This window comes from Salvelinus namaycush, chromosome 11 (assembly GCF_016432855.1).
Source record: "Salvelinus namaycush isolate Seneca chromosome 11, SaNama_1.0, whole genome shotgun sequence".
NCBI classification, from domain to species: Eukaryota; Metazoa; Chordata; class Actinopteri; order Salmoniformes; family Salmonidae; genus Salvelinus; species Salvelinus namaycush.
Window position 1 is genome coordinate 22,778,870 of NC_052317.1, and position 17,702 is coordinate 22,796,571.

Sequence of the window (17,702 nt, forward strand, 5' to 3'; positions counted from 1 at the left end):
GAAATCTCTTTGTCAGAGACCTCCAGGCGATCTTAACCCTACAAACTCAGTGGAGCTCTACTGATTCAATCTACTGCCTAGTAGATTCTACTCAGTCTTGGGAGATCATTTTTTAATCAGCTAGCTATGTCTTTCACTGTGAAATAAAACAACTATTAGAGCTGGATTATTGCATAAACTACTTGGTTTTGGAGTTTGAGATAAACTAATCAGGGCACATGACTAATGCATAATCATAATCTCTATTAATAGATGGTGAATAATGGAGACCATTACCTTCCTAGATACACAGCACTACGTTTCCATGATAAGTGATTTCATATTGGAATTACATAGGCCCAAATGCCACCCTATTCCCTATTTAGTGCACTGCCTTTGAACAGGACCTAAAGGGTTCTGTTCAAAAGTAGTGCACTAGATAGGGAATAGGATGGCATGCTTTGTATCTACAGCATTGGATGGGAAATGTCCTCCTATCATGATGCTGTGGTGATCTATCCATCGAGTCGGCCCATCGTTAAATGAAATGGTCGTAATCTGTAAATGTGATTTATTTTTTATTAATCTAAGGATGGCTTAAAATGGATACCATTATTTTTGAAATACATTGTGCTCATTTGTAAAGGAGGATGGTATAGATATTGACTAAATTCCAAAAGTTTAAGTGCAGTGTGAGCATTTAACTAGCCAATTTTGGATGATAAATTCATGTAATTAACAATCTGTGTTTTTTGGAAACGGAGACAATCATTAGGAGGAATCAATCCACTATTTCAATAAAAGTTATCAACCATAATTTGACGTTGTAAGCAAACTGTGTCCATGTCATGAGGTATCACACAGCAGAGAAACCAGAGGAGTTAAACAAGCAAAGAGAGTAGGGCAGAGAGAACGAGGCACAGAGTGAGAGAGAGTGTGAGAGTGAGATTCACTCAAGGTTCACTTCAGAGAGTCATATTAAGATTCAGCACTGCACACTGAAGACAGAGTTGTTCACACAGCTCAGGGCCCAGTAGCTCTCGCTCACCCGACCAACCGTCTCTTCCTTCCCTGAGAGCTGGGCCTCGACGCTGGGCTCCTGACAAAAGGAAGGCCTGGCTGCAGACATTTCACAGCCTGGTGAACATTGTCCGATCCGCCACCACACTTTACAAATCAATATGTTCACACCGACAGCCATACAGACAGAGGACTGACAGACACTGCACTAGTTCCATTGGGGCCTGTTTTAGTGCTGACTGACTGGAGTCGTGTGTCTGCGTACCAAATGGCACCCGAATTCTCTACATGGCGCACTACATAGGGCTCTGGTCAAAAGTAGTGCATTATATAGGAAATATTATGCCTATGTTATTCCTGTGGGGCATGCTGCCTGTCTGCCAGTCATGTCTCCATGACTCAGCAGCAGGTTGCACTCTTGGATGCGGTGTGCAGGACTGTCTATGGTTCCACCCCAAACGGCACACTATTCCCTATGTAGTGCACTACTTTCGACCAGGACCCATAGGGCTGATAGGGTGCCATTTGGAACTCAGCCTACAGGTCATTTTATTCTCACAGCTTCACAGGGGCCCTTCCCAGCAGTTTGGAATTCATAAGGGCAACTCTACTGAGGCAGAACTTTACTCTTCAAATCATAGTACAGCCCTCGACCCATAATGAATTTTGAGGTGGGACTTGGGAGAGAAACTTGAATCTAAGTAAGCAGAGGGGAATAGTCGGAGTGTGTATTGTCGCAGTAGTGCAGTGCTGCAACATAATGCAAGACATTCCTATGTAGTCACTGACTGATCAACAACAGTGGATTTGATTACATTGACTTTTCATATATCAAGATTCACAATGAACTTTAAAGAGCCCTAGGTGAGAGAAATAACATACTATGTCACTGAACTAAATAACTATACAAATTAACTACATCGCTTTTGCCACTGTACGATTTACTTCAAAAAGCATTTTCCCACAAACAATGTACACTGAACAAAAATATAAACGCAACATGTAAAGTGTTGGTCCCATGTTTCATGAGCCGAAATAAAAGATCACAGATATTTTCCATACGCACAAAAAGCTTACTTCTCTCAAATCAAAAAGCTTCTCACAATTTTGTTTACATCCCTGTTAGTGAGCATTTGTCGTTTGACAAGACTTTAATTTTATTTAACCTCTACTTAACTAGGCAAGCCAGTTAAGAACAAATTTGTATTTACAATGAAGGCCTACCTCACTGGCCAAATCCTCCCCTAACCCGGACAACACTTGGCCAATTGTGCGCCACCCATGGGACTCCCGATCACGGCCGGTTGAATACTGCCCGGGATCGAACCTGGGTCTGTAGTGACGCCTCTTGGGTGCCTTAGACTGCTGCGCCACTCGACAGGTGGGGCATATCAAGAAGCTGATTAAACAGCATGATCATTACGCAGGTGCACCTTATGCTGGGAACATCTCTATTCCCAGTCATTTGAAATATAGCTTAGGACCTCATTTATTTCAATTGACTGATTTCCTTATATGAACTGTAACTCAGTAAAATCTTTGAAATTCTTGCATGTTGCGTTTATATTTTTGTTCAGCGTACTTGGCGTTCCTTGTGTGGCTGTCATTAATAGCATTAATATGCTTCAGCGGCAGGTAGCAGTATTGTTAGGTGCTTGCCTGTGTCAAACACACACAGTTTGGTGCTCGGCTATGCTGAATAAGGTTGGTGGGAAGGCTGAGCATGAAGCAGTAATTCAAATGGAAACCCTCTCGAGTACTCCACTGCAGCACGCACTGGGTTGCATCCCAAATGGCTCCTGCCAGAAGTAGTGCATTATATAGGGAATACGGTGCCATTCAGAATGCAACCATGGAATCCATCCCAATAATGTAGTGGCTGGTAAAGGGTCATTAACATAACAGTGGTGCTGCGTCAGTCCTGCATGTCTGGGTCATGGTATCATTATGCAAGGCAAGCTACAGTTCTACGTTATAGATGAGCACACTCTCCACTGTTATACAGCCCCCGTTGCTTTTATTATATTCTCTCTGGTAAGTTGTCTGAAATGTTTCAATAGCGCTCGTGCTGTACCGAGTCAATCCTTGTGACGAGTACATTTGAATCATTTGAGATGACAATTAACAAGAGTGACTTAGTCAGTAAATTCAACAAAGGTAGGTAAAACAACCACATCTCACAGTCATTGCAAGTATATTGTGTAGCATAGTCATTGCAAGTATATACACAAGAGTCCTTACCGTAGGTTAAAATGTACAGTGGTTTTCCGTTGGTGTCCATAGTGGTGAGGCATGGAGCTTTGGGAGAGATGGTGCCCCACCTCTGCAGGGCAGCCTCCAGCGACAGGGGCCAGTTAGTGACCACCCCTAGCTGCTCCCCCCTCATCGCCAGCATCTGAGCCCCCTCCGCTTTGGGCTGGTTGGGGTCTGGCTGTTGGACTGGAGCAACACAACCATTTATGTTATAACACCAAAAACATCCTTAATTACAGCCTATTCCCTACATAGTGCACTACTTTTGACCAGGGCCCTATATAGAGAATAGGCTGTCATTTGACACAGCTTGAGATGATTTAATAACAATAAGAACCTGTAATAATGCTAAACAACCAATACACTAAACCCATTCAGAAATTAACCAATCAAAGGATTTGTCTTTGAAGTCTCCATGTTGAATAAGTAGGGATGGACGGCCCTCTTACCCTCTAGGAGTTCTTCGAAGTCGTCAACGAAGAATTCTCTTAAGGGAGGTCGTTTGGGTCTCTTCAACGTGTTGACTAGCTGTTGGATCTTGGCTGACACTCGGCCACCTACTGGAACGCCTGTAGGGGTTAACACAGTTCACTACACATATAAACTTCCAATACTTCATGGAAACGTCTATATGTCTAATTGGACTAGCACGGCCACTTCTCCAAGTCTTGTCACTTTAGGGCATTCTGAGACGAGACAGCCACACGTCAATGGGTAATATGCAAAGTGTCTTCTCTACAGCAGTGGTTCCCATCCTTTTTTCTTACTGTGCCACCAACTGAATTTCTCTGCCCAGAGTACCCCTGAAGTACTCCCTTGTTCATTTCACCAGTAAGCCTATGGTTTCATGGGTCTTCAAGTACCCCCTGTAGATAGGCCACTTACCCCCAGGGGTCCTAGTACCCTTGGTTTGGAACCACTGTTCTACTGCATATAGCAGAGCTGTCCCTGTATAAATCATCTGCTTTTGTTCCAATGACACTATCCACTAGCAATTTCTCTCCAATGACACCATCTACCGCCATTTCTCTCCAATGACACTTCTCATGGCACTCAACACACAAAGACTGAGGGAGTGAAAAGTGGAGCACACACACATAATCACTTTGACAGCATCCCTTCAGATTTAAACAAAAAACTTTCCAAACATGTTTGCCCATGGTAGAAGTGGTCAGAAAGTTACTTTTTGGAGATAAAGGTGTTTAAAGTTGACCCATTTTGCATACCCCACCATACCCGAGACATTTTTTTATAAAAACTTTAACCTTTAATATCAATTCATGTTTCCATATGTTCTAGCTTAACCCTCATTTACATCATCTGAGGTACCATGCTTTTAAAAAGAGGGTGGGTGGCATTCTAATCATATAAATTAACCTTTAATATCCCTTTAGACCACCTCAATTTAGTTGCTACACCATTGAAATTTAAATTCAATTAATTGACATTTTCACTTCTAATTACTACCACAACGTTGGCCGCCGGTCCACCCATCGTCGAATGTCAATTTAAAAAATGGTCAAGTCTAATCTATTATCTATATTTCTATGATCTAAATAAGTTTCCTATGGAGGATTGATTTAAAACTGATATTCCCATTCAAGTCAACATACACCTATGTGTGGACCTCCAACCATCTTGGTGGTACCACTTCAAAGTTGAGGTTACAATGTTATTCCCATTTAAGTACATTTATCAGCCAAAACCTGACACCCACCCTGTATTCAAGAGTATGTTGTCTCTCAACCGATGATTATATGAAATAGTGTTTAAGCTACAACATGTGGATGAGTTTTATTTATTACGCGTTTTAGATCGACATTTAAGAAAAAAAAAATATATAAAATTGTTTGACCATCCTGTTTGTAAGCTTTAAAATGATATCAAACTCAACCGTTTATATTTTCCAGTGATGAAGACATCTCTCATGGTGTGGTGGGGTGTGCAAAATGTCTCAACTTTAAATACCTTCATCTCTTGAATGTTTTGGCATTCAGGTCCATAAACTCACTTTCTGACCACTTCTACAATGGGCAAACATGTACGGAGGGTTTTGTTCAAAGGGTTGCTGTCAAAAAGTGATTGAATTCAAATGGATTTACTCAGGGCTGTCACTCAAATCTCAGTCTAAACCCTCATACACAGTGAAGTGTCAAAGACAACAGTTAAACCGTGGATAGAAAGCAATACAGATGTAAATAGTAAAAAAAATAAAAAAGGCCAAACTTAATTTTACAAAAATATAAAATCTGTGTAAAGCACGCAAACTTGTATTAGGCAAGATAAAACAAGTAAATAGAACAAACAAACATTTTAAATCTCTAATCACAAGTTTGGCCTTGCTACAGAAGTTGAGACAGTTCTTTTCAGAACCTCCCTGAGCCAGTCAGCCCAATCTGTGACGCTTGGCACTTGATCTATCAAGCAGACTCACGACGACGTGCGCGCTGTGCACTCAACAAATCTATTCTTCAGCACTATTGATTGGAGCATCTGATAAACAGATTAGTCTGTGACGATGCTGCGATGCTGTATGCCTCAGGAGAACAAATTAAAATAGCAGAGAGACTCCCATATTGGCATACTCCATCATCTGACTGGAGCTCATTCAGAACAAAACGTCAGAATCCACTTTGGGTCCACATTAGATGCATTCTATTCTACTCACATCCCCTAAGGATTTCATTACCCTCTCGTGTGTCAAAGGAAGCTTCCAAAGGTCAGCCATCAAAAGTGATGTGCTCAAAGAGGAGTGGAAACGAAGATAAGTGAGTCTGTTAAGAGACAGAGTTTTACTGCTCCTACTAAAGTCATTTCTGGTGTCTGCTGCAGATCTAACTGAACAGTTCTGTGATGCCAAATGTAATAAATCAATCAGAGATGATGAAAAGATAGATTCTTGTGTCATCCCATTCACAGTATTGAATCATAAGAGGCATAAGTAAAACTTTTAAAATCGGCTCTCGTTTTTCCTTTCGTGTTTCTCCCAAAACAGTGTCATCATAACCAAATTATGTAACACCGGGACACAAACACTTCAAAACAAAAAATGACTAAGTAAAATAAAAAATATATATATTTGGCTCAATACAGAACAGAAAGAAAGCTAAAAGGTATGTTCATACATCTGTTTTACCGTTTAGAAATGAAAGCACACTCATTTGAAGAATTCATAAGTCATCGGACAAATTCATTTAGTGTATTACATTTTGTTTACAGTTAAGTATTTGGTCCCATATTCCTAGCAGGCAATGACTACTCTACATCAACGTTGTGACGCTACAAAGTTGTTGAATGCATTTGCCTTTTCTTTTGGTTGTGTTTCAGATTATGTTGTGCCCATTAGAAATGAATGGTAAATGTGTCATTTTGGAGTCACATTACTGTAAATAAGACTAGAATATGCTGCTGAACACTTCTACATGAATGTGGATGTGACCATGATTACAGATTATCCTGAATGAATTGTGAATAATGATGAGTGAAAAAGTTAGGAGGCATAAATAAAATACCCCCACAAAAATGCTAACCTCCCCTGCTATTGGTACTGTTGCCTAATATAAAGCATTTGAGCTCAAATCTAAAATGCTGGAGTACAAAAGCAAATTTGTTTTAGCTTCACTGTCCAAATCACTACGTAGGGGAGTGGATACAAACATGACCCAAACATACACATCACTGTAAAGAAAGACAAGCACCATGAAAACAAATATAGGTCACGATCACACACACATCCCCACAAATACCCCCAACCCCTCTATGCACTCACCATCTCCGGTCTCCATGAGCTCTGCATTGCCATATTTGGGCGTGGACCTGGATGCTGTGGTGGAGCCCTGGGGTCTCTCCACCTGTATGGAGTCTGTGGTGTAGCTGGTGACATCTGGAGGGGCAGAGTGGTTCTCTGGACGTGAGGAGAGGCAAGGTGAAGGAAGCCTGTTACTGTTAGTCCCCCCAGCCCTCAGCCCTATAGCTAACCAAGGGCCACAGCCAAGCCAGCACAACAGTGCGGGGGGGGGGCTGCATCTGGCACCTATATAGTGCACGCCTTTTGACCACCACTCATACATACCATAGATGTATTGACCCAGGTAAAAAGCAGTGCACTATAGAGGGAAAAGGGTGCCATTTTGGACACACACAACCTAGGACAGGATGAGGCAGCGGTCAGCGGTCCGTGAGCACACATACAGACCGAGAGAGAGAGAGACAGACAGACAGACGGTAGGACACAAGGGTTAGTCTAGTCAGGTCAGGAGGCACATGCAAACAGGTGTCCCCAGGTGGAGAATAGACAGAGGTAGACTACGGTTAACTCAAGGAAGGAAATGTTTGAAATGCTGCTGTGTTTATCTTGGCACTTCCATAGTGTCATAGTCCTCATCCCTTATCAATATGATCTGTTATGATATCGCACTGAAAGTGTTTCATGTCACCTCATTTGCATTTTAGGATCCCTCTAGTTAGTTTCCCTTTGAAAACAGATTAGTGGTGTTTGAAGACGAGATAACTCCACGAGAGGGATGTACCTCTGCAATGACCCAAAAATCTTTTTTATTCTGATGAAAATATAATCCTAATAATGTGGCCACGTGGCACAGCCATTGTAACTCACATACAATATACTAACTTGACTGATTTGTGAACTTTACTAGCCCTATAGCGTCTCATACATCTCTGCTACACACATTTCTATGTGATGTGTACGTATGATTGAATGTGTGGGACCACACTAACTAATACAAATATATAACTATGACAACCAAGTCAAACAAACTAATGCTGTGTATTAAGTTGTCCATGTATGAGTCACCAAGCTGATAGTCACATGTCTCGTCCCCAGGCCACCAGCCTCTCCTTCAGTCAGATTGTGATTAAAGGGTTGATCTAAATTGATTGTATTTTTAAAAAAAAAAATCGTAGTTTAGTAGACGCTCTTATCCAGAGCAACTTAAAGGAGCAATTAGGGTTAAGTGCCTTGCTGAAAAGTCTCTGTGCACTTGAGCTAGTCAGCCCAGAGATTCAAACCAGTGACCTTTCAGCTACTGGCCCAATGCTCTTAACCGCTATGCTACCTGCCACCGAGCTGGGATTCAAACAAAACAAAGCTCACACACCATCATTCTTCAGTTTTAAAGGGGCAATCCCAGATTGCCCCTTTAAATCCAGTACTGGAGCTGCAGGAGATTTGATGGACTTCATGGAAATATGTTTGTAATCATCACCGCCCACTCTTCAATCCCCTGGCCATAACATAATTCCTCCAAATGCTTCAACATTACACAATTAATGCAGCGCTTCCACCTCTCCTGCTCTCTCAGACTTCCCACGTGTGACATTATCTTTCAATGTGAAAAAAATATCTACATTTATCTCTCCCACTCCTCGATTTGTATTTCATTTCAGATTCTTTCAAGAGGCAGATGTTGTTGAAAGTCTAATCATGCCGTGAAAAGGGCTGTGATGGTCATGGAATTTCAGATGACAGTTACTGATCAGCCAAATGACCGCAATGTCATCGCGTTGTAAAGAGTTCATGTTACCGTGGAAACGGACTCAACCGCACAATGGCCCTGCCGTCTGGTTCAGGCAGCTGTTTGTGCCACTTATTTTACGCAAAAAAAATAAATGTTATTTTTATTTTCATGACGGTCTTCATCCATAATTGTCAGTTTTACGATAATCTTGTAACCATCGTAAAGTAGCTGTGAACTCATGTTGTTTTCTCCCATCATACTGCCAGGACAATGTAAAAAAGCATCAGAAGTTACTTCCTCTCCCTGTTAGATTTTGACTCCAACTGAAGTGGATGAGCGTGTAATATAATTCCAGACACCATTTGGGAGGAGAAACCACAAGGAATTTCAATGAGGTCCCTCACTGTCATTCCTTTACATTCTAAGTACTCAGTCTCTTTCCACTGCAAAACACTACATATCCAGTCAAGGACCATACATACGCTAAAGTGGATGAAACACTAGCTAGCACACATAGCACTTATCTATAAGAGCTGGTAATCAGATATAAGTCAGAGCAATCTCATTCAGACCATCATACTGTCTGCAATGAGGAATCTTCTTTTCAGTGACAATTCATCCTGAACGTTTAATATGCCTATATAGGCCAATAGGATAAGAGCTTCCCAAAACTTCATATCTACAGATTTATGAAAATAGAATGTGTCATCACACGATCATCTCACCTTCCACCATGTATAGGCTGTGTCTCATATGGCACCCTATTCCTTATATAGTGCACTACTTTTGACCAGAGTCCTATGCGCAACATAGGGAACAGGGTGCCATTTGAGACCACCAGTGTGAGGTTAGATTAATGGGATAGGTGGAGGGCTCCAGACCTCACTAGATTAAACAAGACTCATATTGACAATGTCAGACCAAGGACAACATCACTGCCGCCCCCACTTAGTCGCTCACCCTCCCTCCCCCACTCCCTAGAATCAGCCAGTAGCTGCTTATGTAACCGGCGAAAAGACTACTGTAAATAAATATAAAACTTCAGTGCTAAGAAAGTCATATTCCTAATGCCTTCAGAGCTGTGTGAGTGCCAGACAGCGAGAGCGAGCGAGGGAGCCACACAGAGCGCGACACAGAGAGCGAGCGCGACACACAGAGAGAGCGAGCGCGACACACAGAGAGAGCGAGCGCGACACACAGAGAGAGCGAGCGCGACACACAGAGAGCGAGCGACACACAGAGAGCGAGCGACACAGAGCAAATTCACATACCGCCCCAACAGATCCACAGATGATGCAATCTCTATTGCACTCCTCACTGCCCTTTCCCACCTGGACAAAATGAACACCAGCATTCAACACCATAGTGCCCTCAAAGCTCATCACTAAGATAAGGACCCTGGGACTAAACATCTCCCTCTGCAACTGGATCATTGACTTCCTGATGGGCCGCTCCCAGGTGGCGAGGGTAGGCAACAACACATCCGCCTTGCTTACCCTCAAGACGAGGGCCCCTCAGGAGTGCATGCTTAGTCCCTTCCTGTACTCCCTGTTCACCCACGAATGCGCGACTCCAACACCATCAGGAAGTTCGCCGACGGCGGTAGGCCTGATCCCTGACAACAATGAGGGCCTGATCTCCCTCAATGTCAGTAAGACAAAGGAGCTGATCGTGGACTACAGGAAACGGAGGGCCAAGCGCACCCCCATTCATATCGACGGGGCTGTAGTGGAGCGGGTCGAGAGCTTCAAGTTCCTCGGTGTCCACATCACTAAGGATCTATCATGGTCCACACACACAGTCGTGAAGAGGGCACAACAATGCCTCTTCCCCCTCAGGAGGCTGAAAAGATTTGGCATGGGCCTCAGATCCTCAAAGTTTTACAGCTGCACCATCGGGAGCATCTTGACTGGCTGCATCACCTCTTGGTTTGGCAACTGCTTGGCATCTGTCCACAAGGCGCTACGGAGGGTAGCGCGTATGGCCCAGTACATCACTTGGGCTGAGCTCCCTGCCATTCAGGACCTCTATACCAGGCGGTGTCAGAGGAAGGCTCCAGGCTCCAGCCATCCAAGCAACAGACTGTTCTCGCTGCTACCACATGGCAAGCGGTACCAATGTCTGGAACCAACACGACCCTGAACAGCTTCTACACACAAGGCATGAGACTGCTAAATAAGACCGCTAAATTGCTAATCAAATGGCTACCCAGAATACCTGCATTGACCCTTTTATGCACTAACTCGCATGCACTGACTATGCACACACACTGGACTCTACCCACACATACTGACACACACACAGAACATGCATACTGATGCCACACACACACTTTCAGCACATAAGCTGCCGCTAGTCAGTTTACCCCTACCTATATGTACAGTCGTGGCAAAAAGTTGAGAATGACACACATTTTAATTTTCACAAAGTTTGCTGCATCAGTGTCTTTAGATATTTTTGTCAGATGTTACTATGGAATACTGAAGTATAATTACAAGCATTTCATAAGTGTCAAAGGCTTTTATTGACAATTACATGAAGATGCAAAGAGTCAATATTTGCAGTGTTGACCCTTCTTTTTTCAAGACGTGCTGTCAAGGCATGCTGTCAATTAACTTCTGGGCCACATCCTGAGTGATGACAGCCCATTCTTGCATAATCAATGCTTGGAGTTTGTCAGAATTTGTAAGTTTTTGTTTGTCCACCCGCCTCTTGAGGATTGACCACAAGTTCTCAATGGGATTAAGGTTTGGGGATATATATTTTGTGTCCCGAGCCACTTAGTTATCACTTTTGCCTTATGGCAAGGTGCTCCATCATGCTGGAAAAGGCATTGTTCGTCACCAAACTGTTCCTGGATGGTTGGGAGAAGTTGCTCTCAGAGGATGTGTTGGTATCATTCTTTATTCATGGCTGTGTTCTTAGGCAAAATTGTGAGTGAGCCCACTCCCTTGGCTGAGAAGCAACCCCACACATGAATGGTCTCAGGATGCTTTACTGTTGGCATGACACAGGACTGACGGTAGCGCTCACCTTGTCTTCTCCGGACAAGGGGATTCAGAGAAAATGACTTTACCCCAGTCCTCAGCAGTCCAATCCCTGTACCTTTTGCAGAATATCAGTCTGTCCCTGATGTTTTTCCTGGAGAGAAGTGGCTTCTTTGCTGCCCTTCTTGACACCAGGTCATCCTCCAAAAGTCTTTGCCTCACTGTGCGTGCAGATACACTTTTACACAAGCGCCAGGACCATCTCCTAAAGTTGATTCAGCTGCGGGATCAGGGCACCACCAGTACAGAGCTTGCCCAGGAATGGCAGCGCTTGCTGGACTTTCTTGGGCGCCCTGAAGCCTTCTTCACAACAATTGAACCGCTCTCCTTGAAGTTCTTGATGATCCGATAAATGGTTGATTTAGGTGCAATCTTAATGGCAGCAATATCCTTGCCTGTGAAGCCCTTTTTGTGCAAAGCAATGATGACGGCATGTGTTTCCTTGCAGGTAACCAACCATATTTGACAGAGGAAGAACAATGATTCCAAGCACCACCCTTTTGAAGCTTCCAGTCTGTTATTCAAACTCAATCAGCATGACAGAGTGATCTCCAGCCTTGTCCTCGTCAACACTCACATCTGTGTTAACAAGAGAATCACTGACATGATGTCAGCTGGTCTTTTGTGGCAGGGCTGAAATGCATTGGAAATATTTTTGGGGGATTCAGTTCATTTGCATGGCAAAGAGGGACTTTGCAATTAATTGCAATTCATCTGATCACTCCTCATAACATCCTGGAGTATATGCCCATCATACAAACTGAGGCAGCAGACTGAAAATTAATATTTGTGTCATTTTCAAAACGTTTGGCCACAACTGTACACTATATAGTTACCTCAATTACATCGTTCCCATGCACATGGACTCAGTACTGGTACTCCCTGTAAACAACAATGTTGTTTTCCACTCCCTATCAAATAAAATTGTATTTGTCCCGTGCCGAATACAACAGGTGTAGACATTAGTGAAATGCTTACTTACAAGCCCTTAACCAACAACGCAGTTAAGAAAATACCTAAAACAAAGAGATAAGAATAACAATTAAAGAGCAGCAGTAAATAACAATAGCGGGGCTATATACAGGGGGTACCGGTACAGAGTCAATGTGTCAATGTGCGGGGGCACCGGTATCGAGGTAACATGTACATGTAGGTAGAGTTAAAGTGACTATGCATAGATAATAACAAAGAGTAGCGGGGGGAGGGGGGGGGGGGGGGGGCAAAGCAAATAGTCTGGGTAGCCATTTGATTAGCTGTTTAGGAGTCTTATGGCTTGGTTTTAAGAAGCTGTTTAGAAGCCTCTTGGACCTAGACTTGGCGCTCCGTGTACCGCTTGCCGTGCGTTAGCAGAGAGAACAGTCTATGACTAGGGTGACTGGAGTCTGACAATTTAGGGCCTTCCTGACACCGCCTGGTATAGAGGTCCAGGATGGCAGAAAGCTTGGCCCTGGTGATGTACTGGGCTGTATGCACCACCCTCTGTAGTGCCATGGGTCGGAGGCCGAGCAGTTGCCATACCAGGCAGTGATGCAACCCGTCAGAATGCTCTCGATGGTGCAGCTGTAAAACCTTTTGAGGATCTGAGGACAAATGCCAAATCTTTTCAGTCTCCTGAGGGGGAATAGGTTTTGTCGTGCCCTCTTCACAACTGTCTTGGTGTGCTTGGACCATGTTCGTTTGTTGGGGATGTGGACACCAAGGAACATGAAGCTCTCAACCTGCTCCACTACAGCCCCGTCGATGAGAATTGGGGGGTGCTCGGTCCTCCTCTTCCTGTAGTCCACAATCATCTCCTTTGTCTTGATCACGTTGAGGGAGAGGTTGTCCTGGCACCACACGGTCAGGTCTCTGACCTCCTCCCTATAGCCTGTCTCATCGTTGGTGATCAGGCCTACCACTGTTGTGTCATCAGCAAACTTAATGATGGTGTTGGGAGTCGTGCAGTCATGAGTGAACAGGGAGTACAGGAGGGGACTGAGCACGCACCCCGGGGGCCCTCAGGGCCGTGGCGGTTGTGTTGTTACCTACCCTTACCACCTGGGGGAGGCCCGTCAGGAAGTCCAGGATCCAGTTGCAGAGGGATGTGTTTAGTCCCAGGGTCCTTAGCTTAGTGATGAGCTTTGAGAACACTATGGTGTTGAACACTGAGCTGTAGTCAATGAATAGCATTCTCAAATAGGTGTTCCTTATGTCCAGGTGGGAAAGGGCACTGTGGAGTGCAATACAGATTGCATCATCTGTGGATCTGTTGGAACGGTATGCAAACTGGAGTGGGTCCAGGGTTTCTGGGATAAGCCCTTATATATAGCCGTGTTGTCTTCTGCTCCCTATATACACAACCCAGCCGTGTTGTCTTCTGCTCCCTATATACAACCCAGCCGTGTTGTCTTCTGCTCCCTTATATACAGCCCAGCCGTGTTGTCTTCTGCTCCCTTATATACAGCCGTGTTGTCTTCTGCTCCCTTATATACAGCCGTGTTGTCTTCTGCTCCCTTATATACAGCCGTGTTGTCTTCTGCTCCCTTATATACAGCCGTGTTGTCTTCTGCTCCCTTATATACAGCCGTGTTGTCTTCTGCTCCCTTATATACAGCCGTGTTGTCTTCTGCTCCCTTATATACAGCCGTGTTGTCTTCTGCTCCCTTATATACAGCCGTGTTGTCTTCTGCTCCCTTATATACAGCCGTGTTGTCTTCTGCTCCCTTATATACAGCCGTGTTGTCTTCTGCTCCCTTATATACAGCCGTGTTGTCTTCTGCTCCCTTATATACAGCCGTGTTGTCTTCTGCTCCCTTATATAGTAGGGATGCACAATATCGCTGAACATATCGGAATCGTCCGATATTAGCTAAAAATGGCAACGTTGGCCGATGTCTAGTTTAACGCCCCGATGTGCAAAACCGATGTTCAAGCTGAGGTGCATACCTGTATAATGTAGGTACATGACGTAATGACGCCACGTAACATTTTGCGCTATACATGCAACACAGCATTCCTAAACTAGCCCACAATGTCTGCTGTGTGGATTGAGCAGTCATTTGAAAGAATAGCAACATTTCAGCAAGACAACTCAAAGGGGAAATCCATTAAAGCCAAGATAATGGAATTCCTTGCCCTTGACAATCAACCATTCTCTGTCGTGGGTGATGTTGGCTTTCGCTGACAGGTCGAGCACCGGTACACACTACCAAGTGCGCTATTTTTCAGACGTTGCCCTACCGGAGTTACACAGTAATACCGTCACTGCTATTAGTTTCACGACATACATACTATGGAACGCCGTTTGGGTCTTTGCGTGTCAAAAAAGATACAGTAGCACTGTCAAAGCTGTACAAAAAAGTCTGCAAACAAGCAAACACCGGCCACGAACGATGTGTTTACAATACCGCGTTGGTAATAAAGCATCATTTGTTCGACCGCAACTTCTGGGGTAGCTAGCTTTAGCTTGGTAGCTAGCTAGCACCAATACAACCAGCCTGAAAACACTGACAAGTAGAAACTGCAGTCATTTTCACTATTCTTAGCAATGATTTAGGAATCCTTGTGAGTAAATATTAGCTTGGTTTCCACTTATTGTTCGCCTATTGAAATTGAACTTCAGTTCATGAAAATAAATAGCTAGTCAGCAACTTAACCCTGTTACACAAAGCTAACGCTATAAGCAGCCAGCTAGCTTCATCTGGCTAGTGAGGCTCGACCGCACCGGGTTGTGAAGCTAGCCACAATAAGGATGAGGCACAATAGTGGAATTTGCGGTTTGCTTTCAAAAGTATGTAATTGACAGTAATGCAAATAGCAGAATTATGCCATACTTTTATTTTGAAGGCTAACCGCAAAGTCCACTATTGTGGCTAATCCTTATTGTGGCTAGCTTCACATAGATGGGTCCGACCACCATTAAATCAAATAATAACTGACTTATAAATTAGGGTTATTTTAGATGACACCTAGCTATGTAGTTAGCTAGCTAACTATAGTTACTGAAACAGATGTGTTATTTGACGTTTATCTTTGACACGCAAAGACCCAAACGGTGTTCCATAGAAATCCTGGTTGAGAATGAAGTGACTGAACAAATGAACAACGAAACAGCACAGCAAGTAAGTGAAAGAAATAGGTTTTGATTATGTTTTACTGGTAATGAGGACATACGTAAATGCCAACAAAATTACTTTTTGGTCAGTGTGGTGTGTTTGTAATCTTTAACTAGGCAAGTCAGTTTAGAACAAATTCTTATTTACAATGACGGCACGTACGATGCTGGGCCAATTGTGCGTCGCCCTATGGGATACCCAATCACGGCCGGATGTGATACAGCCTGGATTCGAGATGCAGTGCCTTAACACACACACATGGACGTAGCGGTCTAACTATTTAACTGTACTAGAATGCTTAAAAGGCCGCTAAAATTGTAAATATCGGTATCGGGTTTTTTGGAAAGGAAAATATCGGATATTGGCCAAAAACGTCATAGCGGTGCATCACTAATACATAGCCATGTCGTTTTCCACTCCCCGTACATAGCCAAGTTATTTTCTACTCCCTAATATATATATTTTGTATATCATTTGTTCATATATATATATAGCCATGTTGTTTTCTACTCCCTATATATAGCCATGTTGTTTTTACTCATTATTCAGTGTCACTATATGTATTTTATACCTCATCTTTAACTCTGCATTGTTGGAAAAGTAAGTAAGCATTTCACTGTGTCTACACCTGTTGTCTATGAAGCATGTGACGAATACATTTCATTTGACGAATCTCTCCTTTACAGCACAACACCTAGAGGAATACTAAATGAGATATAGGGAATACACCTCGGCAGGGGTAGAGGTACACAATGTACTGCGATGGAATCCCTATGGGCGTCACATAGGCCGCGTTGCCATACTGTATCTAGCAACGTATGGATAAATGCGTCATGCAATGTACTGTAATTGTCCCGGAACGCAAGCATAAACTGCAAACCATAGACTGCAAAACTTGATTCCATTAGCAATGGGAACCCTTCCAGAAATGTGTTAATGGTTTCTGTGGTGTTCTCAGATGTTAACTAATAGTTGATTAGAGTGTGGACCAAGCCTTTGTTTTCAGAACATCCATCTACTTCCACCTGGGGATTATTTTATTTTGTCGTTGGATATAAACAACTCATTTCAATAATTCACTCTCCCTGCAGAATAGCAACTGATGGGATAACAGATGGGTTCAGTCAAAGCATTCTTCAATGCTGGTTCAGTGGGTTCTTCAAGCATCCAGCAGAGTTTTGGCACCAAAAAGTAAATTGCACAGGGCATTTTAAACAGACTACTTAAAACAATGTGGCACCTGCCTAATGTTCAGATTTAAAGTGTACACTGCCAACATGAATGTCTGTGTCCATGTGGAAGATTGGGAGGGCAGAGAAGTGTCTAAAAGCAGACAGAATACATTTTGCAGCAAGCACCACCTCCACGTAACTGGAGCAACCATCCATCTGCTTTGTGTCAAAGATGAAAAGCATTCTTGAACACTTATCTTGGCAAGCAAACAAATACATGTATTTCTCAACATTAAAACTAATATTTCACAGCCATGAAAGCAAAAAATATATATTTTTTTTGGTTGCATCCAAATAGCACCCTATTCCCTACATATGCACTACTTCGACCAGAACCCTGTCGGCCCTGGTCACAAGTAGTACACTATATAGGAAGTAGGGTGCCATTTTTGTCAAATACACTGCTTTCAGACCTTACCGTTTCCCCTGTAATATTATTGATTTTCCATCAGAATCTTGGCTCTCATTCACAAGCATGAAAGCATAAACACACTGCTTCATGCGATCACAGCACTCATTAGCCAAAGCTAACCATGGGTTAGCATCACTTCTATCTCCCATCTTTTCACACAACTGTAGTAAGAGCAAGGCACACCACTT

The 17,702-nt window shown here is 43.3% G+C and overlaps 1 protein-coding gene across 1 annotated transcript in view; it reads right to left on the reverse strand.

Annotated features, from left to right (window-relative positions):
• Positions 1–17,702, reverse strand: part of LOC120055925 (disco-interacting protein 2 homolog C-like) — a 98,840-nt gene that overhangs the window by 56,417 nt on the left and 24,721 nt on the right. Inside the window, exons 5-7 of the mRNA XM_039003979.1 lie at positions 7,022–7,156; positions 3,702–3,821; positions 3,241–3,438 (exon numbers count right to left, since the gene is read on the reverse strand). Of these exons, the coding sequence (XP_038859907.1) occupies positions 3,241–3,438; positions 3,702–3,821; positions 7,022–7,156 (453 nt within the window). The remainder of the gene's footprint in view (positions 1–3,240; positions 3,439–3,701; positions 3,822–7,021; positions 7,157–17,702) is intronic.